This window comes from Podarcis vaucheri (assembly GCF_965113315.1).
Source record: "Podarcis vaucheri genome assembly, chromosome: 17".
NCBI lineage: Eukaryota > Metazoa > Chordata > Lepidosauria > Squamata > Lacertidae > Podarcis > Podarcis vaucheri.
In genome coordinates this window covers 682084-709885 of record NC_138755.1, presented here as the reverse complement: position 1 = coordinate 709885, position 27802 = coordinate 682084, and the positions used below count along the sequence as shown (strand labels likewise).

The window sequence follows — 27802 nt, the reverse complement described above, 5'->3', positions numbered from 1 at the left end:
AAATCACAACCACTCGGTATTTTTACACTTGGAAGTATGCAGTGACATCCATTAACAATTACAGTACACTCTAGTTTACCAGTTTTTTTTCTTTTTTATAAACCGAACTCACCATTATTATTATTATTATTATTGCTAAATTTTATAGGCCCCTTGTCTGTAGATCTCAGGGCGATTCACAACATAGAAATACAAGATAAAAAACACAAAATAAGACCCAGTAACTTCCCTCGCCTGATCGCGATTCGTTCTATTAATCTGAGTGCTGCCACCATCAAAGATGGCCACTTCCTGTTCGAAAGCTGAACTGTGCAAACCCCTTGAAGCGAACAACGGACATTTTTGTCACTGGCAAGCAGGAAGAAGGCAGCGCCCTCGTAAGAGACGGACCACCGGCGAAGATTTCCGTCTTCGTGTGGCGTGGAAGAGGCGGCCATCTTTGTAAAGGGCGGGGGAGGCGCTGGAGACCCGGATGTTGTTTCTCTCCTTGCTCGGGCGAAGGCGGAAACGGAAATGGAGGGCGGGGGGCGGGAAGTCGATTGGGCTTCCTCTTCGCAGGCCAGAACAAGGGAGACCATGGTGAGCGCGCGCGGCGGGGAAGGCGGCGCCCCGCGAGGGAAGGGGGCTCCGGGCGGGGGGGGGGGCTCCTGGGTCTCGCCTTCGGCTGCTTCGGAGGAGGAGGAGGAGGGAGCTCTCCCCAGGCAGCCCCGCTCACCTTTCCTTCTGTCCTTCGCCCCCAGGATGAATTTTCTGATCCCGACCTGGCTGTTCTGGGCGAGGAGTCCAAATCGGAGAATGGAGAAAATGCCCCCGTCTACTGCATCTGCCGCAAGCCGGATATCAACTGTTTCATGATGTAAGTCCCCGAGGAGCTGCGAGGGGCGGAAGTGACAGGCTTGGCTGAGGGGTGGGTTGCTCGTGGGCTGCGCGGACGGGGGGAGGACGGGGACGACTGCTCTGGGTCCGGTTCAGCTGTAGCTGCTTGAAGGAGCCGTGTGGGGCGGTCAGAGCGAAGGGGGTTCTTTCTGAAGCCTGCAGTTGTGTCGAAGAAGGAGCTTACTGGGAGGGTATGCAGAAAGTTGTATTGCTCTGAAACCTGGCTGCCAAGAAGCTGAGTTAGGGAATCCTCACCTTTCCCTTTCTTTGCCCCCATCCCAGAGGCTGCGATCACTGCAACGAATGGTTCCATGGCCACTGCATTAACATTACTGAGAAGATGGCAAAGGCCATACGGGAATGGTACTGCATGCAGTGCCGAGGTGAGTTTACAAACAAGATAGTATTGAGACTGGGCTAGTCCCTGTATAACTGGCAAAGTCCTGTGTTTGGGTCCTTCAGATAGTGTATTAGAAACGTGGAATGCCTTGATTTTGCTTACAAAGCTATACATTTATTATTGTCACTGATGTTTGCAAATATGATGGGGAAATGCTGCAGAATCTGGAATGGAGGTAAGTAAAAAGAAGCTTACTTTGTTGGAAGCAATCTGAGCTTGAATAGACTGTCTTTTTGCAGCCTGGCTCTTCTTGTAAAACATTTTAAGAGTGATAATTTCTTATTAAGGTTATTGTAAAATAAGTGCAACGTGACTATAAACTGTAGCTTGCCATGTGCCTTTTTTATTAATTGACAGCTGAATGATTTTTTTCAAAAAAAGTTTTTATTAATTTTTCCAAATTATTACAAATCAAACCAAATTAAATTAGTTTAATACAGTTTCTTAAAATCAGGTTTCCCGCTCCTGTTCTGAACATATGATCATCACCATTTCCTCTTATTTAGAGTCCAGTTGATATCCTTCACTGGCCGTTAAACCATTCTCCCAGCTGGCTGCTTTTTTCACCTTACAAACAGCACCTCCGTTAAATCTTATAAATAAATAGTCCATTTCACATGTGTATATACATTGTTGTTCCAGACCTGGTGTGCTGGGAGAGTTAATTATTATCTTCCATTGTTCAGTTCTTTGCAGTGTTTATCTGGATGGTGCTAGGTCACATTATATTCCTTTTTTTTAAAAAAAGATATTTATTAAAAGTTTAATAGTTACAGAAAAAAGAAGAAAGAAACAATAAAAAGTTCACAATACATAAAAAATAAAGAAAAAACCCCAATACAATAAAACAACAAGAAAAGCAAAAACATTCAAAAAAAAAACACATCCAATATCTCTATCTCTTTACCTTTCATTTACTTATATCATCGACCTCCTCACACCTCCCTTTTTTGTATTCTTGTTCAATTAGCTTTTTCAGCAAATCCTTTCCATCTTTCTTAATTTTTTTTCTATAATTTATCTTAACACAATCTAACCTTAAATTTCCACTTTGACCCATTAACAATCTATTTTTACTTAATTCTTTATAACATTTCTGCTAAGGCCATATAACTTCATTCCAGCATCCTTCTAACATTCATTAATTTTACAATATTTCTGTAAATAAACCTTAATTTTTTTCCAATCTTCTTCCACCGACTCTTCTCCCTGGTCTCGGATTCTGCCAGTCATTTCCGCCAACTCCATGTAGTCCATCAGCTTCATCTGCCATTCTTCCCGGGTGGGTAGATCTTGTGTCTTCCAGTACTTTGGAATGAGTATTCTTGCTGCTGTTGTAGCATACATAAAGAAAGTTCTATCCTTCTTTGGCACCAATTGGCCGACCATGCCCAGGAGAAAGGCCTCTGGTTTCTTGAGGAAGGTATATTTAAATACCTTTTTCCTTTCATTATAAATCATCTCCCAGAAGTTCTTAATCCATGTCCACCAAAGGTGAAAGAATGTACCTTCAGTCTTATTACATTTCCTGCATTTATTATCAGGCAAATGGTAGATTTTTGCAAGCTTGACTGGTGTTATGTACCACCTATAAATCATTTTCATTAAATTCTCTCTGAAGGCATTACATGCCGTAAACTTCATACCTGTGGTCCATAACTGTTCCCAGTCAGCCATCATAATGTTATGACCAACATCTTGTGCCAATTTAATCATAGCAGATTTCTCCGTTTCATCCTGAGTATTCCATTTCAACAGCAAGTTATACATTCTTGACAGATTCTTAACTTTAGGGTCTAGCAATTCTGTTTCCAGTTTTGATTTTTCCACCTGGAAGCCTAGTTTTTTATCCAAATTATATGCCTCCATTATTTGATAATAGTGGAGCCAGTCTCGCTCTTGTCTCCCTCTTGTTCCAGAATTTCCCAATACTTTGGCCATTTGGCCTCCATATTGAGTTTTTTCTGAGCCTTTCCTTCCATTGGTGACAATCATCTCGGGGTTTTATTTTCTAACAAGTCTTTATATCTTATCCAGACATTAAACAGTGCTTTCCTTACAATATGGTTTTTAAATGCTTTGTGTGCTTTAACCTTATCATACCACACATAAGCATGCCAACCAAATACATTGTTAAAACCTTCCAAATCCAAGACATCAGTGTTTTCAAGAAGCATCCATTCTCTCAGCCAACAAAAAGCAGCTGATTCATAATAAAGTTTGAGGTCTGGCAGGGCAAATCCACCTCTTTCTTTAGCATCAGTTAATATCTTAAATTTTATACGAGGCTTCTTGCCCTGCCAGACAAATCTAGAGATATCTCTCTGCCACTTCTTGAAGCAGTCCATTTTGTCCAAAATTTGCAATGTTTGAAACAAAAACAGCATTCTTGGCAATACATTCATTTTTATCACAGCAATTCGGCCTAACAACGATAACTTCAAATTTGACCACATTTCTAAATCCTTTTTCACTTCAATCCAACATTTTTCATAGTTATCCTTAAATAAATTCACGTTCTTAGCAGTCATGTTAACCCCTAGATATTTCACTTTCTTAACCAGTGTTAATCCTGTCTCCTTCTGAAACTTATCTCTCTCAATCTCAGTTAGATTTTTCTCTAAAACCTTAGTTTTCGTCTTGTTCAACTTAAAACCTGCTACCTGACCAAATTCTTGAATCAGTTCCAGTACTCTTTTAGTGCTAGATTCTGGCTCCTGTAGAGTCAATACCAAATCATCAGCAAATGCTTTCAATTTGTACTGTTTGGCTCCCACTTGTATACCTTTTACCAATTGGTCCCTTCTAATCATATTTAGCAAAACCTCCAGGACCGATATAAAAAGCAATGGAGAGATTGGGCAACCTTGTCGTGTTCCTTTCTCAGTCTTAAATTCTTCTGTCACTATGTTATTCACAATTAATTTAGCCTTCTGTTCTGAATAAATTGCACTTATACCATTTCCAAAACCTTGACCAACCCCCATCCCCTGTAAATTCTTCTTCATAAAACTCCAAGAAATGTTGTCAAAGGCTTTCTCCGCGTCCACAAATAGCAAAACTGCTTTAGTATTGATCTTCACTTGTAGTTTTTCTAAGATATTAATTATATTCCTCGTATTGTCAGACAAGTGTCTGCCCGGGAGAAAACCCGCTTGATCTTTGTGAATTTCTTCTGCTAACACCTTTTTTAATCTTCTAGCCAAAATATCTGCAAAAATTTTATAATCCACATTAAGCAGTGATATGGGGCAGTAGTTCTTAAGCTGTGTCTTTTCAGTCTCTATTTTCGGTATAAGTGTAATATATGCTTCCTTCCACGACTCTGGTGCCTTTTTCCCTTCCAGTATTTCATTACAGACTTCCTTTAAAGGTTGTATTAACCATTCTTTCAGAGATCTGTAGTATCTTGAAGTCAAACCATCCGGTCCTGGGGATTTACCCAATTGCATGTTCTGAATGGCTCCTTCTACTTCCTGTTCCGTTATTTTATAATTCAGCATTAACTTATTTTCCTGGGAAATTTTTTGTAGTCCATTCATTTTCAAAAATTTATCAATGTCCATTTCTTTCTGCGTCTCCTGTGTATATAGTTTTTTGAAATACCTCTGGAAGTACTTTCTAATTTCCACTGGATTCTGTATATTCTTTCCTTCCACTTCTAAATTCGTAATAGTATTAAGTTTTTGTCTTTTTTCATTTGCCAAGCCAACAGTTTTCCACACTTATTTGCCGATTCAAACGTCTTTTGTCTCATCTGTTTAATCTTCCATTCTATTTCCTGATTCATCATTTTCATATATTGTATTTGATATAACTTTATCTCTTTCAAAATCTCCTGCGACTTTGGTTTCACCCTCAATTTCTTCTCTCCTTCCTTTATTTTTTCCAGGATTTTGTCTTTTTTCTCATTTTGAATTCTCTTCTTAATTGCATTCTGTTGTATCAAAAATCCTCTCATGACCGCTTTGCTTGCATCCCAAATTACTCTTTTTTCCACAGTAGTGTTCATATTTATCTCAAAATAGTCTCTCAAAGTTTTTTGGGCCTTCTTAGTGAATTCTTCATTCCTAAACAAAGTATCATTCATCCTCCATCTAAAGGAACCAATTAGCGTCAATTTCATTTCCATCTTCACGGCATTATGGTCGGAGCAGGTTTTGGGGCAGATTTCCACTTTACTAGTTTTCGGAGCCAGTCCTCTGGTTGCCCAAATTTGGTCAATTCTTGTCCATGTCATTTTAGCCTCAGAGAAGAAGGTTCCCTCTCTTCCCAGTAGGTCACATTATATTCCTTCCACTGTTTACGGACTAGCGTACGAGCTGCAAACATAAAAAACTCATAGAATGAATATCCAGACTCCGACATTAGAATTCCGCTCTGGAGTTCTTCCTCGGCACACAGTTAAAAGTAAGATCTTTTCTCAAATTCAGTCTCTTTACTACACCTGTTTGGCAGCAGTTCATTCTCCCCACACCCACTTCATTCCTCCAACAGCAGTTCAGGAATAATTTTAAATAAAGTCCATTCATCCTTGGTTGGGGAGGAGGGCATTATAAAACTTTGTTAAATTTTTTTGTTGAGCATAAATCAAAAGCCTCCCCCCTCTTTTCCGAAGTAACAAACAAAATAACAGCTGCGGCTACACACGTCATTTTCATTATGCAGGGGAGGATAGGAAAAAAGGAGACAATTTGAAGACCACAAGAAAGCACAAAGCACCTTGTCCTCCCCTTCTTTTCCCGGCTGTTAAGGGTTCTCAAGCTTCAAAGAAAACATTCAGATACCTTCAAAGAGCAAAAGTCCAGACCTTTCGGCAGCTGACTGATCGCTGGCCATTAGCATATGTCGGTTCAGGAGTGCCTCTCAATTAATGCCAATTGTCCAAATTATGGAGGAACCAGCCACAAATCATGCTGGAGATGGAGGCTCGTCCATGCCGCTCTGCCTTTCAAGTTGGCAGACACGGGCTTGGCGGCACAGTGGGATGCAGTGAGCTCCCCAGACCCAACTGGGGAACATTGCAAGAATTTTTGCCTCATAAATCCTGGTTTTCCCCTGCCTGAATCTCTTCGCTGCGTGTGGAGGGCAGCAAGCAGCTACTGCCAGTGACTCGTGATGTAGCCAGAAACTGAAGTAACCACTGGAGTTGATTTGTTAAGTTTTATACCCTGATCTCCCTCCGTGTAGTTCAGTATATCATACACAAGACTTTTTTCAAACTACTTGCTGGTCCAGGCCAACTTAGATTCAGAGAAAGAACTACATCTGCCTGTATTTGCCCACTACTCTCTGGTCCAAGAGTTGAACCATGTGGGTTCTCTTAGCTAATTTTCCTTTCTGCTCTACAGAGAGAGACCCAACCCTTGAGATCCGGTACAGGCACAAAAAGTCCAAGGAGAAGGATCGTGAGGGTGAACGGGAACGTGCCGAGAAGGACGAGCTGCGTGCGAAGGCCCAAGAACTGGCATTAGAGCAGAGTCGCAGCTCAAAAGTAAGTGTTTTAGCAGTGAAAGGGAGCAGAGTTCAGTCGCACCTGTGCAGGGCCTGGCATTCCAACTCCAGAATGTTGAGTGTTTGGGTTCAGAACTGTGGGGCAACTGCCTACTCCCAACAGTCATTGTTTGACTGTTTCGTGTAGTACAGGTAAATGCTCCTGTCCAGCTTTTTGCCTCCTTTGTCTGTTCTTGATTGGACAGCATGAAGATGAAATCATTATAGAAGACCATGGGGCTGTAGCAAACGGTGTGTGGACTTCAAGCCATTCCTTAGAGATTTTTGGTGTATTTGCTGTAATAGCTGCTTCAGACTTCTTTGGGACATTCACTCACCTCTGCCCAAGTGGAACATTTGCTGTAATAACTAAGCAGCATTCATTTTGCGGTAAATATTCCAAGAGATTGGTTACCATCTCTTTATGCCTAATCTCCAACACATCCCCCCCCCCAATCTGCTTTCCTCTGGCTGAATCCTTTTATTCAGAGCTGGTTATCAAGCTAAAGGACTTGCTTCCAATAGAGGCTAGAACCCAGGATTTGTGGGATCTTGACCGGCACTAACGGATAATTTTATTACTCATTTATATAGTTCATTTATGAACTGCTTCCCATGAGGCATCACAAAGCAATTTGCATTATTTTAAAAACATACATAAAGCATTTACATATACAATTACATATATAATTTTAGAATTTCCTCTGATTGCTGCAGTTCACCTGCTTGGAGAAGGCAGTCTGGAGTTTCTTTGTTCATTATAATTATTAATTATATACTGCTTTTCTGAGAGAAAATATTACAGAGTGGTGTACAAAATTCAAAGCATTAATACAATCAATCCATAAAACTATAACACAAGAATCTAAAAATTTAGTGAACAGTGGCATGGGACTATAATAGCGTTTTAAGACAGCACATATTAAATGCTGGGGAAATGTATGCCCCCCCTTCCATCCTGCTGCTCTCCTGTCAGTATTTCTTTGGACCTTGAAATGTTTTGTACAGGACTGGGGTGCCAGGTAGCAGTGTTATGGGCAAGCGAGCAAGCATGTTCGCACAGAGAGCCCGGTTGCAAGTAGGCATTGCAGCTCTCTAGTAACAGGCCCTGGATGTTCACTTGGAACGCCTACAAATATGGTGCAGTTAAAATGATCATTTGGCTCTGCATAAACATTTTCACATCTGATATCCTGTTTAGGTCAGGGGTGGGGAGCCTGTGACCCTCCAGATGTTGAATTCTGACTCCTATCATAGCTGACCATTGGCCATGCTGACTGGGGGGGAATGGGAGTCCAGCAACAGGTTCCCCAGCAAGGATTTAAGTCACGTATAGTTGTTGCCTCAACCTATTTCCCCTCCTGCCTAGATAATAATGTATAGTGTTAGCTTGTTTGGACTCTTATGTGATGAACCCTGAAGGTTAAATACACACATTGATGAGAGCCACTTGTTTTAAAAGCAGGCAGGTTAAGGTTGCAATCCTGTACTCACCTGGAAATAGGCCCCTTTGTACTAAGTGGGGTTTTCTTCTGAGTATGGGATTGTGCTGTAGTATAATATATGTTTATCAGTATATGATCTGTTGTGTATACGTGTCTATCAGCCACAATAGCTGAATGGAATCTCCATGGACAGAAGGCAATATATTTCCTGATGAATGCATGCTGTGAATAAACAATAGTGGAAGGGCATTCCACTCCTACTCTGCTTGTGAACTTCCTGTGGCATCTGGCTAGCTGCTGGAGATAGAAATGCTGCACTAGAATAGCAGGGATCCTAGCAGGGATCTTCTTATATTCTTTGATGCTTTCTTATAATGTTGGTGATAATTGAGGTTTCTGGATGATGTGAGGAAGGAAAGGGAGTACTTAAGCTCATTTGCAGGTTTCATGGCTGGCAGTATCTGGCTCTATAAATCTGAGGCATGTTTGATAGATCTGAGTAAGTAAGTAGTAACTACCACCTCGTGTCCAAGTTAAGGACATTGCTGTGGATCCCTCAGGTTCCTGTGGCCAGGAGTGCTTTTCCTCTTGTTGAGAAAAGGGGAACCCTCAGTTTCACCATTTGATCTTTGTGACAATTTGGGCTGTGTCAGCTGTGCTGGAATATTTTAACATGCTCCATATGGGTCTTGCTCTCTTGTCTTGCTCTCTGATAATATGTATGCCATATCAAACACTTTGGAGGAAGATCAGGTTACAAAATTTTAACAAATAACTCCAGCGATCCCTCTAGACAGCCTCTACATACTCATCTCTCCCCACTTCCTTTCATTTTGTAAAACCAGCAGCAGATCAAGCGCTCAGCGCGCATGTGCGGTGAATGTGAGGCCTGCAGGCGCACAGAGGACTGTGGACAGTGTGATTTCTGCCGTGACATGAAGAAATTTGGGGGCCCCAACAAAATCCGCCAGAAGTGCCGGCTGAGGCAGTGCCAGGTTCGGGCTCGGGTGAGTATTCCGGTGGGCGCTTTCTGCCCAGAGATCATTGCATGTTTTTCTCTGTGGGTCACTTTCTTGGCTGCTCCACCCCAGAGGAGCAGCCACCTCAAATTCAAGCTGTTGATTTGTGTGTAGCTCACACGTGATTTTTGTTTCCCGTTCTTTTCTTCCTAGGAGTCCTATAAATATTTTCCAGCTTCGGTAAGTTTCCTTTTTCCCTCCAGTTTTTTTTCTTTTTCTTTTTTCTTTTTCATTAAAAATGGGACCTAAAATAGTTGAGTGTTCAGTTGGGACTCCTGGTTTTCCCCCCCTAGATAGGGGAAGCAGAATGAGACCTGGTCTATGCACACAGCAAAATAAGGTGGAAAAAAATCTGGGAGTGGTTGAGTGGACTGTGCTGCTTCAGATTGCAGATGGAGTATATGTAGAACAAAAAAATCTCCCTTCTGGAAGGAATGTAGCATAGCAGGGAGAAAATGTATGATCTAGCTTACTCCATGTTGATTTTATCCCCCTTGCAGGGTGTATTCAAAAAGGATAGCCATAAATATATATTAAAAGATAACCCTCACCTGTCTTGAAGTGAGATGGTCCATTATGCCACATCATTTCCACCTTGTTCTGCTCTATGTTCGGATGCAGCCTAATAGTTAGTGGGGTGTAGTTGGCAGTGCATTCCTGTACATGTTTACTTGGAAGTAAGGTCCTGCTGAGTTCAGTTGGGCTTAACTCCAAGGTAAGTGAATGTAGGATTGCAATCTCAGAGTCCAGTTTGGATGCATTCTCAATTGCAGGTTTTTTTGTTGGATACTTCAGCCCTGCTTTTTTTGAAATGACTGAGCTTCTTCTCCTCTCTTACTGATTTTGGGAAATAAGCGGGTGTTGGGATTCTTTCTCTCTCTTTTTCTCTATATTTCTGCTTCTCACGCTTTGCTGCTTTGATCTTCAGTGAGTTCTGTTTTCTGTTCACCAAAGCTGTGCTCAGGAAGGGAGGGGTGTGCTCACGTCTGTGCTGTTTCAATGCATTATGCTTTTGAAGCCAGATAGATGGCTTCTTTAATGCTTTCCTCTCTTTCTTCTTTTCTCCTTTTTCTCTCACTGCTTTCCCCTCCCTCTCCCACCCCCACTTACCCTAATGCTCAATAGATGTTACGGGGGCGGGAGGATGATCTGCAGATGCTAAAGGAACAGCTAGAATCGGCTGCCACACCTGAACCCCTGTCGGATGACGATCTGCACATAGATCCCGATTTGTATCAGGAGCTTTGTTCGGGGGCCTTCGATGACCAGAACCTGGTGAGACCTGTGCTGGACCTGTGCCCTTGGGATTTCTTGGTCGAGTTGGCAGCGCTCATGCATACTGGTGTCAAAAAGCTGTGTCCTGGGACAGGATGTGTTCTGGGTTGCCTCTTTCTTGCCCCGCATCATCTCTTATTCTGTGTTATGAAATTACTCAAATCAAGTACGCTGGAGAAATATAGCCAAAAAACATGGCTAAATGGTTCCCTGCTTATCCACTTTCAACTATTCCTAGAGCACAGTATATGAAATCTATCCTCAGGTCTGCTTTTTGTTGCTGCTTCTGTGGCTCACCTTGTTTCCTCATTTTAAGCCATCTTTCCCTCAGGTCTCTAAACTCTCTAGCCCTTTTCCTCTTGAGTGTTTACTATTTAGCTGACTGCTTACCCAGGCCCTCTTCTTGTTCTTGATTCCCAGCCCCTTTGCTTCTTTGCTTCCCAGAACCTCTTACTTAACAGCATATAGGTCTGCCTGTGGAACTTCCATTCCTTTTTTAAAAAGCCAAATTTTAATTAATTTTTTTCATAAAGAAATATTTTTAGATTAAAAAAATAAATAAAAAAACTGAGAGAAAGAGAACAGAAAACACCAAAGGAAAAGCAAAGAAAAAGAAGAAAAACAACAAGAAGGAAAAAAAAACTTTCTGATTTCCCACCTTTTGAATAAAAGAAATTATTCAAAATATTCACTCTAAAATGACACCCAACTGATCTGCATTCTGTTAGGCAATATTTTCCAGTCTTTTGACCCAAATAGATTAATTCATTTTCATTTTTACACAAAAAGTCCAAAAGGGGATCACTAATTATTATTAATGAATGTCATCAATTTGCTGTGGTTTTCCATCTTGATTTTTTTTCAAAAACGATCTCTTCCAGCTATGTTTCTTCCATTCTTTTTCTAGGAAAAGCACTGGAGGCCTGATAGCTTTTTCCTCTGAATTCACATCAAGTTGTACACAGAGTATTTTCTCTCTCAACTCTTACTTCTGTCAGCTCAGGGTGTCACTTCATCTCTCCACCCATGGCTTCATTCCATTCCTCCAACATTGCAACTCTCCCATTTGGCTATTTCATTCCTCCAAGCACCTGTGTGTAAGACTTCCATTTCACCGTCTGTTGCCTCCAACTCTACCATTTCACCCTCCTGTTCTGGCAATCCTTTATCCATATTCTATTCTGAAGTCTCTGTATCCTCTTGGATTCCACTTTCCATTTCATCCTTCTATGGACCACTTTCATTCACTATTTCATCAGTCTTAGCTCTAATCATTTTTATTTGCTCTTCAAACATTTGCTGAAGTTTGTCAACAGTCAATGGAACGTCCAGTGATGTATTTGTCATACTGAATGTTCTTGATCCTAGTAACAATTCAGTCTCCACCTTAAGATCTTCAATCTTCCTTATCCAACTTAAGATCTTCACAGCGTTATTTCTTATCAAAACACAATCCTTTCCTATAGATGAAATATGAAGTAGCAAAATTCCATTTCAAAGCAATACTTTCGTAAAGATAACAGAGAACTAAACATAAAGAAAATAGGGATCTTAGCACTCAGAACTCCCTTGATTTTTTTAAAACTATTGGTTCCAACAATTAGAGCATACTTGTTTTATCTTCAGCCCTCAAACGATCAACTCTTCTTAAAGCCAGAAATTAGCTCACACATCAGATGTAAATTTCAACCAGCAAATGGAGAAACCCCTTTTAGTCTTAAAGGAAGGCTTTGCAGACCCAATGCCCTGAGCCCTCTTACATGGCTTTTGGGCAAGATGCTGATTCCTTCGCTCTAAGTCATTCAGCCCCGCCTGTGTTTCCAGGAGCTGACAGCTTCTAAGTCTCCCAACAATTTCTCTCACAGAAGCTGTACTTTTGATTAATGTTCTACTGCTGACAACAGTTGGGATGTTTGGGTTGTATCCACCATGGTAGCTCTGTTTGTGCAACAAACCTCCACATGTGGCATGGAATTTTCCTTGCTGCCCCCCCCCCCCGGAAATCTTCTCCAGGAGGCTGGGAGACCTTTGCAAGTAGATTTTGGGAATGCGTGGGGAGAGGAGGGAAGGGGAAATCTGTTACACAAGCAGAACTCTGTGTGCTTGTCACTGAATATACCGTATTTTTTGCCCTATAGGACACACTTTTTCCCCTCCAAAAATGAAGGGGAAATCTCTGTGAGTCCTATGGGGCGAATGCAGGCTTTCGCTGAAGCTTGGAGAGCGAGAGGGGTCGTGTTTCCTGCTTGGCAGGGGGTTGGACTCGATGGCCCTTGTGGTCTATTCCAACTCTATGATTCTATGACCCCTCTCGCTCTCCAGGCTTCAGGAAGCTATCAGCAAGCCTGGGGAGCCCGCGGGAGTTCCCACAGGGCTCCCTAGGCTGCGGATAGCACCCTGCTGCCCGGAGCGCGGGGCGCGCTGAAGCCGCGGCTGGGGGGTGCGTCCTATGGGCTGGTGCGTCCTATGGGGTGAAAAATACGGTAGCCCTTTGTGAACATTCAAAGCTGTTGCTGCTGCTTAGCTGCTTTCTAGGCAGGCAACAGTTGCTTTTTAGCCTGCATTTAATTGCTATAACTTACCTTAATGGACGCGGGTGGCGCTGTGGGTTAAACCTCAGCGCCTAGGACTTGCCGATCGCATAGTCGGCGGTTCGAATCCCCACGGCGGGGTGCGCTCCCGCTGTTCGGTCCCAGCGCCTGCCAACCTAGCAGTTCGAAAGCACCCCCGGGTGCAAGTAGATAAATAGGGATCGTTTACCAGCGGGAAGGTAAACGGCGTTCCGTGTGCTGCGCTGGCTCGCCAGATGCAGCTTGTCACGCTGGCCACGTGACCCAGAAGTGTCTGCGGGCAGCGCTGGCTCCCGGCCTCTAGAGTGAGATGAGCGCACAACCCTAGAGTCTGTCAAGACTGGCTCGTACGGGCAGGGGTACCTTTACCTTTACCTTTACCTTAAATAATTCCAAGATCTTTTAAAAAAATGAAGCAAAGATTAGGATGGTGGAACTAAATGGCAATTAAGGTGGAAAGTACATTTACCATGGGATAGACACCTGTGGTATTATAGGGCATTGAAGACCTAATTCTTGCTGACCAGAAGATCTGCCATAGAATCATAGAAGGGTCCCTGAGAGTCATCTAGTCCAGGCATGGGCAAACTCGGCCCTCCAGATGTTTTGGGACTGCAACTCCCATGATCCCTAGCTAACAGGACCAGTGGTCAGGGATGATGGGAATTGTAGTCCCAATACATCTGGAGGGCTGAGTTTACCTATGCCTGATCTAGTCCAACCCTGTGCAATGCAAAAATCTCAGCTAAAACATCCATGATGAATGGCTCTCCAACCTCTGCTTACAAACCTCCAATGAGGGAGAGCCCACCACCTTCTGAGGGAGTCTGCTCCACTATCTTAACAGATCTTACCATCAGAAAGTTCTACCTGGCGTTGAGTCAGAATCTCCTGCATCGTAACTTGAATCCATTGATTCAGGTCCCCTCCTCCAGTGCAAACTTGCTCCATCTTCCCTGTGAAAGTTATTGAGATACTTGAAGATGGCTACTATTTCTTCTGTTTACTTGGGACTGGATCCCAGTCATTCTGATACCTGGTTGTAGAGGTTGGTAAAGAAACACTTCTTCGTGGCAGATATCCATAGGTGGCAGTATAACCATCTATTTGATCCAACTTAAAAAGCCCAGTACAAAGGTGACCCTCTTGCTTTGTGAAGCATGCAAAGCCATTAACTGTCCTACAAAGGGGGGAAACCAGATTTGAGTTTGCATGATGAAGTTGTAGCATAAATAGCAGCTGCCATGAAGAAAATAAGGGTGTGAAAGGGCTGCAGCCACCATTGCAAGCACTGGCATATATGGGTTTGGCCTGGAACCTCCTAATTCCCTCAGTGAAGGGGTTCTTCCACAAAGCTAGCTGTTAACCAGGATGTGAAGTTCAGACTGCACACAGTTCTTTCTTGGGGGCAGGGACCAAATGCTTTCCTTCCCTCCTTAAGCCAAACTACCCTGCCAGACAACCTCCAGATCCTTTTAGCACGAGAATGGGGAACCTGTGGGCCTCTGGGTGTTGCTGAACTACAACTCCCATCATCCCTGACCATTGGCCATGTTGACTAGGGCTGGTGGGAGTTGCAGTCCGCAGGTTGTAGTTGTAGTAGTAGTAGTAGTAGTAGTAAGTAGTAATAATGATAATAAAATTTGTTGTTTATATGCTGCCCATCTGACTGGGTTCCCCCAGTCACTCTGGACAACTTCCAACAAATTAAAACACAATACAACATCAAACAGGACTGCCTTCAGATGTTTTCTAAAAGTCACATAGTTTTTATTTCCTTCACATCTGACCAGAGGGTGTTCCACAGGGCGGGCACGGCCACAGAAAAGGCCCTCTACTTTTGCACATCTAGATTTCTTGGAGGACTCCTTTTACTTTTCTCTCTTTTCCTCTCTTAGCCGTGGCTCAGCGACACTGACGATGCGCCCTTCCTTGATCCTGTGTTGCGGAAACGCGCTGTGAAAGTGAAGCATGTCAAGCGGAGGGAGAAGAAGTCTGAGAAGAAGGTATGATCCTAGATGGTGGGTGGGAAATGTCACAACTGTAAGAGTGCCAGACTTGTTTTTAGTGACCAGGCCTTTTCCCAGAGCTGCAGTTCTTCTTGGGTATGTAACAGGACAAAATCACACTTGTAAAATCAGAATATTTGTTTATTTATTGAGATTTTAAGATGGTTTTTCACTAAGGATCTCAAATTGGCTTCCACAAATTAAAACTAAATACAATTTTAGATTAGATCATGCAATATGAACAACACAGAACAGGCCAAACTGAAACCATAGGGCAGCCTCAACAACTCAACTGGAAGCCTGGGAGAAGAGTTAAGTCTTGACTGGACAACTGAAGGCTAACAACAATATTGCTGTCAGCACCTCTGCGGGGAGAGAGTTCCAAATTTAGTGCACAGTCCCTGGGAAGGATGGTACAGCACGGTGAACAATACTGGGTGGCACAGCAAATACCCCTTCCCCCGTTGATCCACTGTATCATTGTGGCCTCAGCTCCCAACCCTGGGAGCTGCTCAGGAGGCCAGGACTGAAGTAGGTCAGATAATCTACTTCATTTAAGCACGTCTGAAGTTGCACAACCACAACTGTCTTGTGCACCATGCCTAAAATGGGGATGTTAGCAATTGGGCAGGAGTTATCAAGGACCTTGGGGCCCGGGGAGGGGGGGCTCTTGAGGAGTGGGGCACCATCACCTTTTCCAAGATGGTTGGGACAAGCCCTTTTTGCAAAGAGGCATTAACTGCTCCCTGGATCAATCCTGCCAGCCCCCTCCAGCAAAGCTAAGCTCAAACAAGCCAAGGAAGGCAAGGGTCGAGAGAACATGTCATGAGTGGTATTTCTTCATACCTCTGGTCCACATCTTCATGTGCCAACAACTGAAACTGATCTCATACAGCAGGGCCACAGTGGCGTTAAGGCTGGAACCGCCCAGCCCTCTCTTGCTTCCCCCAGCATGGTGCCCTGATGAGGTTTCAGACTACAACTCCCATCAGCCCCAGTCATCATGGTCAGTAGTCAGGGAAGGTGGGAGTTACAGCCCACAACAGTTGGAGAAAGGGTGTTCTACTCTGACTGGCAGTGGCCCTCCAGCATAGGTGCCACCTTCCGAAGAATTGGGTGTGTGTGTGTGTGGCAATGTGTGATGTTGGAGAAGCTGGGCGCAGCATTGCAGCAGTGGCATGGCTTCAGTGGCTGCAACGCCTTCTGCTGCTGCCATTGCCACTGGTCTGGCGCTGCTTCCCACCTTCTTCCCCTCCGTGGCAAGAGGAGAAGGAGCCGCGGCCATTGAAGCTGCACTGCACTTGGCTCCAGGCTTGTCCTACTTTGGAGGAGCCGGGGCAGAGCTGAACCCCGCAGCAGCACAAGTAGCAGCACAGGCTTCCATAGTTGTGGCTTTGGCTCCTCCTGCTGCCATTGGCCTGGGGCTGTTTCCTGCCACCTTTGGACTTTGGGGTGGGGTTGCCCCTCCCAAAAATATCAGGGGGCCCCAAAGGGCTCAGCTCCTAGGAGATGGCACCCCTGCCCTCCAGAGTGTCTGGCAAGAAGTGTTTCTCCCCATCCCTTGCTCCTTTTAATTGAATATATCACAGATTAAACCTGGGACCTAGTACATGTGAAGCTGTGGTCCTGGCTTATGAATTTTTTAATGTGAAAAGTATCCAGTCATTGCATGGCGACACAAAAATACATATGAAAGAGGAGAGTTGTTGCACTGTGACTTGTGACAGAAGACTAAGCATAAGAATGTATTTACAAGATGTTGTTTTAATACAATAAATAACTAGTCTGACAACCCATTTTGGTGATTGCTTTAGACTTCAGTGGTTTCTGTTAGATGATGATAAAACCACTGTGGTGTAGTTGCTCAGCGTTCTGGACTGTGAGCAGAGAGACACAGATTCAAACCCTCTGGAGGAAGCCCTTCCAATTCAAGCCTGCTTCCTCAATGGTGCAGCCAATCCCTGCCACCTGTGGGGCTTCCACTGTGTAGAGCTCTCTTCAAGCGCTGACCATTAATTGATTGCTGCTGCTGGCAGAGAGCCGTATGCTGCACATTAAAGCCTCAGCAATTAGCTAATAATCAGGGCTTCAAAAGACTTTGCAGGCATTGCTGATAAGCTGATTACTGGTTTTCCCAGTAGTGATGTATGGAAGTGAGAGCTGGACCATCAAGAAGGCTGATCGCCGAAGAATTGATGCTTTTGAATTATGGTGCTGGAGGAGACTCTTGAGAGTCCCATGGACTGCAAGAAGATCAAACCCCTCCATTCTGAAGGAAATCAGCCCTGAGTGCTTACTGGAAGGACAGATGCTGAAGCTGAGGCTCCAAGACTTTGTCCACCTCATGAGAAGAGAAGACTCCCTGGAAAAGACCCTGATGTTGGGAAAGATGGAGGGCACAAGGAGAAGGGGACGACAGAGAATGAGATGGTTGGATGGTGTTCTTGAAGCTACCAGCATGAGTTTGATCAAACTGCAGGAGGCAGTGGAGGACAGAAGTGCCTGGCGTGCTCTGGTCCATGGGGTCACGAAGAGTCAAACACGACTAAACGACTAAACAACAACAACAACATTGTCTGCAACCCCGTTTTGGCCCTGGTTGGTTTGGTTTGGCCAAAAGGGCCTGGTAGGCCTTATTAAGCCTGCAGGCTGGAGATACCTTGCAAAAGGATAGCAAAAGGAATAAACGTATCTGCCTTCCACCTCTCCTGCTATAATTACCAGTGGGGTGGGTGGGTGTGTTAGGGTTAGCGAAAGGAGTGCAGGCAGCTGGCAGGTCATTGCTGCCTGAAGTGTCAGTGTTAGATGAATGTACTATTGGCTTTATGGCCAAACTATCCTAATCACAGAAGTAGGAAATAGGCGGCAGTAAATGGGATTGCCTGTATTTGAAGGTCATGAGTAAACACCGGTGTCCCTTTTGCTCTTGCAAGGGTGGGCGAATTCTAGCCGTGTCATCTCTGGTTCTTGCCCTGCAGAAGGAGGAGAAATACAAACGTCACAAGCAGAAGCAAAAGCATCGCGACCGGTCAAAGCATGCTGAGCGGGTGGACACCAAAGACCCATCATCACTCCATCAGTGCCTTGGCCCTGGCTGCATCCAGGCTGCTCGGACTAACTCCAAGTACTGCTCGGATGAATGTGGCATGAAGCTGGCAGCAAAGTAAGTGGGGGAGCCTTCCTTGGGGGGCAGCTTTATTTCTTTTCTTAGCAGCTTTGCCCATTCATTGATTTTCCAGCATGGGTTGGGTAATGCAGGGGTTTGTGTGCAGGAAAGAGACTTTGGGCTTTTAAAATGTGGACTCACTTGGCCCTTTGGATGCTTAACCTTAGCCTCAGCTCTTCAGCTGTCCCAAAGAAGTAATTATGACATAACTGAAAGGGCGATTGGGAGGAGGAATGCCATAATGCAGTAATGGGCAAAGTGAATCCCGTAACAGCCTAAGCCTGGGAGCAAGTGCATCAGTTTGAGTTGTGGGAGTTCTGGGTGGTTTTCTTATGAGCTGAAAATGTTCCCATCCTGTAGGTTTGTGTTGTGCAGTGTGATGCTGTGTGGCGCACCCTGTTACCATCATATTGGCCAGTTTTCAGTTGCATGCACCCTCTTGTCTCTGTCCTTTCCCAGCCGCATATATGAGATCCTGCCGCAGCGCATCCAGCAGTGGCAGCAAAGTCCATGCGTGGCGGAAGAGCATGGCAAGAAGCTACTAGAGCGGATACGGCGGGAGCAGCAGCAGGCCCGGCTCAAGTTACAGGAGATGGAGCGCAAATTCCATGAATTGGAGGCTGTCATTGTCCGGGCCAAGCAGCAAGCCATCAAAGAAGACGAAGAGGTACCTGGAAGAAGTGCAGGAGAAAGGAGTAGGCAGCCAGGCCTCCTCTCTTGGGGGGTTGCAAACAGCACCCCCTTAACCTTCCAGGGAGGACTTGGGTGCATTAGACTAGAGCCCTTTTGCAACCTAGCTGTATACGTGTGTTTTATTTCGTATATTTGGGTGTAAATTTCACAGATAGTTGTGAACACTGACAGCATGGGTCTGTTCCCAGATTAAACAGAGAACATACCCTTATTATAGGTATGCCCTACCTGTGACTTATTCAGTGCTGGAATGGTTGCATGTGAGCTTGATGCTCCAATCCACAGCAATTTATTTCTGATGTTCTGAAGGGATAAAGAAAATGACAACAACTCAGACTTCCCTGGGAATTTTATTGCGAGGGGCAGGATATAAATTCTTATGATAAAATAAGCTATAGTTCAGCTTGCTTTTGCCTTATGATTCTCTGGTTGGCAGCATCTGCTGATTTCAATTGATGCCAAAGCTTACTTGTTTAATCCCTGGTGTGACCAAGCGTTAGGATCTGCATTAGGTGTTACAACACATTCGGGTGAAAACAAAGCAGCAGTAGTAGTAGTAATAATAATAAAAAATATATATTTCTACCCCGCCTATCCGGCTGGGTTTCCTCCAGTATTGTTCTTTGCTAGGAGCAGTGACGTAAGGTGTTGAAATGTTCTTGAGCACACAGCAGGGCACCCATCCCTTTATTTATTAAGTGCTTCCTAAATGTTTTAGTACTGTAGCTTGCCTGGAACTGCAGAAACTGGGGGTGGGATTTTCAGGTGTCTGGCTGAGGGGGGTTTGCCTTGGTGGGTTATAAGTTCTGCAGGCTTGCTCAGAACTTCCTCATGGAGTTGTAGGGTGGGATGCTGTTTGCTTTAAAAATCTGACCACTAAATCCTGACACCTGCTTCCCTCTTTCCTCTGCCACAGACCAGTGAAGGAGACAGTGATGACACAGACTTGCAGATATTCTGTGTCTCCTGCGGCCACCCCATCAACCCCAAGGTGGCGCTGCGGCACATGGAGCGGTGCTATGCCAAGGTTAGCTGCCTGTCTTCTCTGCGCTGGGTAACCTTGTTGTTGGGCTTCAGGGGCCTGTGTTTGAATTGAGACACTGCTATCCAGCCTCTGAAACAGGGATCTTTGTGGCATACCTGAAACTGGGTTAAAAAAAGGGTTTGGTAGACGTGGTAGGTAACCCCAGGATGTGGAAAAGTCTTAGCCAAAGAGCCTCCTCTGCTGGATTGTGGAGCAGCTTTCTAATTTGCTCCATCAGTGGAGACTTCCGGGTTAGCGCGATCGGCTAATGGCGGATTCCCTCCGAGTTCCGGAGAGAATCTGCTCGACAGGGGCCGGGTCTTGCCGTGCCGGCGATGTGGGGACCCTTAAAAACCACGGGCGCGGATGCCCGTGGACATGGTGACTCGGCGGGCACCGTTAGCGCCCTCCTGACCCACGAAGGAGCCTTTTTAAAGGCTACGGAACGGGTGACGGGGAGCGGCGTGGTGCTGTGAGTCTTCTGCTTCCCCTGCCGAGCGAAGCCGCATGCCATTTGTCGGAGAGCGCTGACTTCTTCCTTTTAAAATTTGGACTTAAAATCAAGAACAACAACCCGTGAGTAATTTGGAAATTGGACTAAAATTATTTCATTTGTAGATTTGGTACGAGCGGGGGAGGTGAAAAGAGGAAGTCCGTCTCCCCCCCATTGTAAACAGTTTAAAGCAAGGATCTGCCAACTAAGGTTGCGAGAAGAGCTGTTTTTTCTTCCTGATTGGATAAAAGTTATTAATTCCACGGATTTAAAAGTCTAAGTTATTGTGCTGGAGGACAAGAGTTTATTTGTTTAGATTAAGTGCCACTCTTCTCGAGACCGGGACTAACCCGTGAAAAGAGCCTGCTGAGGATTTACAGAAGACTTTGACAGCTGTCAAATTAGCTGTCAAAGTCGGAAAAAACTGAAAGCTTTAGTTTTAGCCGGTTATATTGCTACAAAGTATTGAAAGGAAAGAAAGATTGATACAAATAAAGTTGACTTTTGGATCGGAAGTGAAAGGAACATTAAGTAACCAGAATCCCTCTAGAGGGGATTCACGGACATTACAAGAATGGAAATAGGTCGGAAAATACTAGCTGATCTGGATGAGCTTGTCTTTCTCATGGGAAAGCTGCGAAAGATGTATGAGCAAGGCCATGTTTTGTCTACAAGTCCTACAAAACCGAAGTCAACAGAAAATATATCTACTGAGTTGGAAAAGGACTTGATGTTTAAAACACAGGCAGCTGGACAAGAAAAGAAACCAAAGACTGAAGAGGAGGAAAAGACACTTGCTGAACAGGAGGAGCAGAAAGGAGGGGTGGCCGAAATGTTACAGAAGACAAACGAGAGCCGGGGACCTGTCAAGACGACTTCAAGCTCGACCAAGGTGGAAGCTGGACTATTTGGGACACATGGATTTAAGAAACAGAGCTTGAGCTCCACCTCTAAACAAGCAGGCCTGGCTGGAAGGATCATGGACAGTATTGAGAAAGTGCCTCTTCGAGTTTGGGTGTAAATCATAAGAGACCTCCAAAGAAGCCGGCTGAAAGGGACTGAGAGAGATTTGAGAGCCTCGGACGTAAGGTCACCAGGCTAAAAAGATGGACTAATGGACTATGGTTTGGGATTGAAACCGGGGAGAGAAGGGGGGGGGGTTGGAAGTCCAAAGGGGGCTTGATCTTTATTTTGCAGTGTAAAAATTTTATGTTGTTTATTATTATAAGAATGGGGAATTCGTGGAAGGGAAATAGGATCAACCTTAGAAAAAGTTTCTTTCTTTCTTTCTTTTTTACATATGATCAAGGTATATAATTTAAAAGTTGTTTTATAAACTGAACTAAATATAATAATGAACTAAGGGATAAAATTTATTATAAAGAAATACATTAACAAATTAAGGTTAAGACATTAAGGATAAAAACTTGTTGAACAAATAATTGGATTTGGAATACAAGAAGGGGAGGTGTGGGGAAGTCGTGAAAAGAAGTTACTGAAAATGAGATCTAAAAGGTGGAACTCTTTTTTGTGTTTTTCTTTGTTTTTCTGTTTTGTCTTTTGTACCTTTTGAAACTTTAATAAATATTACTTTTAAAAAAAGAGAAACACGCTCTGAAATATCTTTTGGACTTTAGTTCTGACATGGAGAATGGGCTGACCTGTCGAGAAGGAATAAAGACATTGTTAGGTTGGAGTTTCCCCGAGATCTACTCCTCAGTGCCAAAGGAAGGAAATTAAGAACAAGATCAGCAGAAGACAAAGTAAAGCACATGTATAAATATGAAGAAGATCTGCAAAAGGGACATGGAAAAGAGTTAAGAGCCTCGGATAGAAGATCACCAGGTTGATGGACCATATGGAATTGATAGAAAGGACTGACAGAATCCGAGACCAGGGAGAAGAGACGGTGGAAGAAGATTGGGAAAAAGTTTTAAAAAATTTATTTAGAGAAATATTGTAAAATTAATGAGTTCTAGAAAAATTGTTGGAATGAAATTATACGGCTTTAGTAGAAATGTTATAAGGAGTTAAGTATAAATAGGTTTTAGGGTTTTAATCTAGAAAGATCTAAAAGGTGGAACTTTTTTGTGTTTTTCTTTGTTTTTCTGTTTTGTCTTTTGTACCTTTTGAAACTTTAATAAATATTACTTTTAAAAAAATAATAATTTGCTCCATCAGTGGGTCAAGGGAGATTACTGTCCTTTAACATTTGTCAAGCAGCTATAGACAGAGCTGCATGGAAAAAACCAATGCAAATTCTGTACAAAGAACAATTGAGTTCAGGAAGCTGAATAAATAACTTACATTTTCAAGAACTAACTTCTACACCCCCCCCCAAAATGTATATGAAAATATTTCTGAATAAAGGGTGGTATTGAAATGCAATACGCTGTTCACTGTAGCTTGACCTCTCCCATATTTAACCTATTATCTGCATAGCTGATGTTTTGGGAACTGCTGGCCACATGATATTGGCTACCATAAATAGTTTTAGCCAATGTGTTGCATAAATATGTTGGGATAGGTCTGTTGATGGCTAGATGCCTTGGAAACGAGCTCGGCTTCTATAGTCAGAGCCTGGAACTCGGGGGCTACCTATCATTTCTGCAGCAGCCCTGCCCACCTGTCATAGTGCGGCTTGGAAGTCCACTGGATTTCTAGCTCACTGGCTGGTAGGTTAAGAGCTAGTTGAACTTAGGTGGAGGATCTTTTCTTCACTTGATGGTGCTTTTAATGTTTGTTCTGCTGTGACTTCATGGCTGTGTTTTTCTCTTCTGTCTGTCTCCCCCCATCCCCCGCAGTACGAGAGCCAGACATCCTTTGGGTCTATGTATCCAACACGTATTGAAGGGTAAGCTGCCTGCCCAACTCTCAAGTTCCTTTTCGCTATGGGCTGTTCACCAAAGCCTCCTCACCAGGTTCCATGCCACTGGTGCCATCTGTCTTGCAGTTCTGCTCCTTTGTTACACAGTTACCCTGATGGGAACAAGAAGCTGTGAAGAAATGCAGTGGCCCTTTCCAAACCCAGTACTGTCTACTGGGTGGAAATCTAGTTTTTGCCAATACATATTTAATGTTTGTAGCTGTTGGCCATTGCAAGAGTCGGAATCCATAGCTTTCTTTCCACTCCCAGAACAATGTGAGACTTTTGCATCTCACTTACGGAACAAGGGAATCCTAGTGCCTTATGTCAACAGTACTGGGTGCCCACCTCCATGCTCACTTTCTTTTTATGAAAGGTGGATGGGCATAAATGGTTTTTAAAAGTGTACCCCATGTTGCTAGTTGGTATTAGTGCAAAGAAAAGGGTGCTTGGATTATGTAATCTTGAATTTGATGTCTGTCTGAGCTGCTTATGAATGAATGAATGGTGGCTTTTGTCTGCTCGGTAACTTGGAAAGAAACTGACAGCCCTCACTTTACTCCTACATGAGCAGGTACATGGGAGAGAGTGGATTAAAAGGATTGGCTTGTCAAGATAGACACCATGCTGCAGCCTAAACAGGTAGCAGGCTAGGAGGCCCAGTTCTCACTGAGGTATTAAAGGGGTATGGGATCTACCAATACATGTTAGGTGGGGCTTAGGGGGCGGGGGAAATAAAACCCCTTCATGTAGAAAACTAAATGTCAAGAAGGAATGTGTCCTTTTACTGACATCTAGTTTTTTTGTTTGGGGAATTGATCCCCTTTAGTGGGCATGTGAATCTCTAACTGTAGACTGAAATTGTGTCGTTCAGGCCACCTTGGTTTCCCATAGGAATCCGATTGGCCACTGTGAGAACAGGATCCTGGACTAGATGGGCCAGTGACCTGATTCAGCACAGCGCTTCTTGGGTTCTTATAAATTGGGTCCTAATACTGTCTTAAAACTCAGCAACATCTTCATTTTAATGGTCTTCCTAAATAGCTTGGTCCACTGCTGACTTTTACGAGTTATGAAGGGGTTGCTGTATGCATTCCCACATATTGGTTTTGGGCTACTTTGTGGAGCACTGGGTGGAAACATCTGGGAAACAGAATGGGAGTGAAATCTGTGGAGAGGGTTATTCTCCCACCTCAAAATGTATTTGTGGGAAATCAGGAACCCCATTTGTCAGGTTTCTCTCTTCCCCCAACTGCTGCTCTTTCTGATCAAGAAACTCTGATCTCAGATAAGGCAGAATTAATTTTGCTTCTAAATTTGGGACACACATGCTATGCATGTAGAATATCTCTGCTTAAATCTCTGGCAACTCCAGACCCCTGTCTGGAACCCTTAAGTGCTTCTGCCCATTAGAGTGGACAGGCCTGACTCCAGGTGAGGTGGCAAGGTGTGTTCCACAGTGTTGATGTGCAACCTTGCTTTCCTAGCATTTAACCTGAATTGACACTCCATTATTTTTTTTAAAGTTTCATTTACATTTTTAAAAATAACCCATTTCTGATCAAGTTCGCTGAGGATAAGGCCATGACTTTGTAATCTTACCTGTGTGTATTCTTTTCTCCAGGGCAACTCGCCTTTTCTGTGATGTCTACAACCCACAAAGCAAGACCTACTGCAAACGCTTGCAGGTCTTGTGCCCAGAGCATTCTCGTGACCCCAAGGTAGGAACAGAGTGCTCTTCCGGTGAGGTCCTAGTCCACTGTAGTTTAGGAACAGGCTAGGATAGGCCATCATTCAGATTTAGGAGGGGAAGGACTATTAGGTGAAATACAGTGTTGTGAGCTTTACCCAGGGCTTTGTGCTGTGGTGATTCAGTAAGAGTGCAGAGAAAGCATGGTATGCAGCACTGAACATGGAATTGGCTATCATTACAAGGAAAGCAAGTTTCTAGCCCTTAGTTTCTAGCACGGATACACTTGCAAGCTAATGGGTGATGCCTGCAGAAGTATGGCAAGCCAGAGGCATAACTGAACAATGTTCTCAGAGAGCAAAGGACTTCAGTGTCCTGCAAGACAGCAGAACCGACTCCCTCGGAAGGCTGGATGGTCATCTGTCATGTACAATTTACCGTATTTTTCGCCCTATAGGACGCACTTTTTCCCCTCCAAAAATGAAGGGGAAATCTGGGTGCGTCCTATGGGGCGAATGCAGGCTTTTGCTGAAGCTTGGAGAGCGAGAGGGGTCAGTGCGCACTGACCCCTCTCGCTCTCCAGGCTTCAGGAAGACATCCGCAGCCTAGGCAGCCCTGTGGGAGGTCCCGCAGGGCTGTCTAGGCTGCGGATAGCAGCCTGCTTCCTGGAGCGTCGGGCGCCCTGAAAGCAGAGTGCCCGGCGCTTCGGGAACACATCCGCAGCCTAGGCAGCCCTGCGGGAGGTCCCGCAGGGATGTCTAGGCTGCGGATAGCAGCCTGCCGCCCAGCGCGAGGGGTGCCCTGAAACAGAGCGCCCCTCGCACAGGGCAGACATCCACAGCGTGGGGAGCCTTGCAGGAGTTCCCCGCAAGGCTCCCCACGCTGCGGATAGCAGCCTGCCGCCCAGCAGGCGGGGCGCCCTGATGCAGAGCGCCCCTCGCGCCGGGCAGACATCGGCCAACCCCACAAGCTCGGGGGACAGCAGGGAGGCGCAGCACCACCATCCCGCTGTTCCTCGACCTGGTTCGGTTTCCCCGACCTGCTTTTGGGGGGGGGAAATAAAGGGGGAAAAATTTCCTTTATTTCCCCCCCAAAAAACTAGGTGCGTCCTATGGGACGAAAAATACGGTAGTTATGATTACTGCATTGCAGGGGGTTGGACTAGATGACCCTCAGGATCCCTTCTAATGCTAAAGTTTTGTGATTCTTTGATCCTATGACTAGTAAAGCCCGAATAAGTTATGCAAAATGAGAAAATTATGCAATTTTTTCAGGTTGTAGAACTGCACTTCTCTTGTGTTCCATTTGGATTATCTTTGTACAGAATATTTTTCAGTGAGACACACACCACAGCTGTGGCTTCATCCTGCTCAATCTCGACTGCAACTTTTCCCTAGGTGTCAGCAGATGAGGTGTGTGGGTGTCCCATGGTAAAAGACGTGTTTGAGCTCACGGGGGAATTCTGCCGCGTGCCCAAGCGCAAATGCAACCGCCACTACTGCTGGGAGAAACTGCGACGGGCGGAGGTGGACCTGGAGCGAGTGCGCGTGGTACGGATTGGGAACTCGTGTTAGACCTTGGGCGGGTGGACAGCACAAAAGGACAATGGCTTGGCCATGCTGCCTGTGAAATAGGCGTGTCAATTTCAGGGAGGGTTGCAGCTAATGGGAATCCTTTGGACAATGGGCTAGCTCTGATTGCTTTCCTCTTGTTCCTTTGTGTCAGTGGTACAAGCTGGACGAGCTGTTTGAGCAGGAGCGGAACGTCCGCATGGCTATGACCAACCGCGCTGGGCTACTCGCTCTCATGCTGCACCAGACGATCCAGCACGACCCCCTGACCACAGATCTGCGCACAGCCACCAATCGCTGAGCTGGTGAGTTAGTGGCATCAGTGTCAGTCCAGGATGCTGAGGGCTCATGCGGGGCAGGGACTGGAGGTAATTTGGCTGAGGAGGACTCAATTACATGAGCTGACTAACCCCTGTCAACCTTTGGCATTGGCCATGAGCCCAGGATTAAAAGCTTTTCTTGGCTACTGTGACCACAGGAATGATCAGGGAGGCTTTTCCTCCTTGGGTCTGATCAACAACTTGAATTGCTCGCATGCGAATTGGCCTGCCTGCCCTTTCCTGCAAAAGGGCAGCAGCTGGAATCTCTGGCTCGGTTAAGGGGAAGATGGTAGGGTCCTGTGCTGTGTCTTTCCTTCCCTAAAGCCTGTCTGTCTTTTTCCTCTGCAGGTGTTTTCCTTCATGACCAGACCTTCATGATTAAGTGCCAACTGAACCAGAACCTTCTTTTTTATTTTCATAAGCTCTCATTTTTAAAAAATTAATTAAAATGGTCTGGTGTTTTGGCTCTGAGCCCCTTCTTCTTTATCTTGTAGAATCTAGCAGCCTTTGACCTCGCCCCTGTGCCAGTGGCCTTTAGCCTTGCCTGTATATAGTCTTTTTAAAGAAATATTCATACGGTTTTAAGTGGGAACCCGCCCCCACCCAAAAAATGGAAAAGAAAAGGGAAAGTGTTTTTGCTACTACCGGCTTAAGCTAGCCCCAACTTCTCTAAGCAGGATTTTGATTAGATGTGATGCTGTACTGCAGCACAGACTTTTCTAGGCATTAAGTGGCCACCCCCTTTCCATGTAGTTGCTGTTGGCTAACAGACATTGAAAGGAGGGGGACTGGCTATTGAATCAGGGCAAGGAAGGCAGCCATGCACAAACAAACTGTTTTATTGTGCTGCTGCTTGGAGGCATAAGAGAGTCTAATAAAAGGTACATTCAAA

At 44.6% G+C, this 27802-nt stretch overlaps 1 protein-coding gene across 5 annotated transcripts; it reads left to right on the top strand.

Annotated features, from left to right (window-relative positions):
• The first annotated feature begins 435 nt into the window (after positions 1 to 435).
• CXXC1 (CXXC finger protein 1) lies at positions 436 to 27802 on the top strand. Of its 5 annotated transcripts, none has more exons than XM_082205828.1 (16): positions 436 to 579; positions 741 to 856; positions 1159 to 1259; positions 6628 to 6770; positions 9063 to 9221; positions 9387 to 9413; positions 10359 to 10508; positions 14977 to 15084; positions 18066 to 18250; positions 18713 to 18920; positions 19863 to 19973; positions 23268 to 23317; positions 24954 to 25050; positions 26417 to 26569; positions 26745 to 26895; positions 27259 to 27802. In XM_082205828.1, exons 1-15 carry the CDS (start codon positions 514 to 516, stop codon positions 26889 to 26891), a joined length of 1821 nt encoding a protein of 606 aa, XP_082061954.1. In that variant the 5' UTR covers positions 436 to 513; the 3' UTR covers positions 26892 to 26895; positions 27259 to 27802. The 5 variants fall into 5 exon arrangements, with proteins under 5 accessions (XP_082061954.1, XP_082061953.1, XP_082061955.1 ...); XM_082205827.1 differs by having other exon boundaries at positions 9060 to 9221; XM_082205829.1 differs by lacking the exon at positions 9387 to 9413 and having other exon boundaries at positions 9060 to 9221.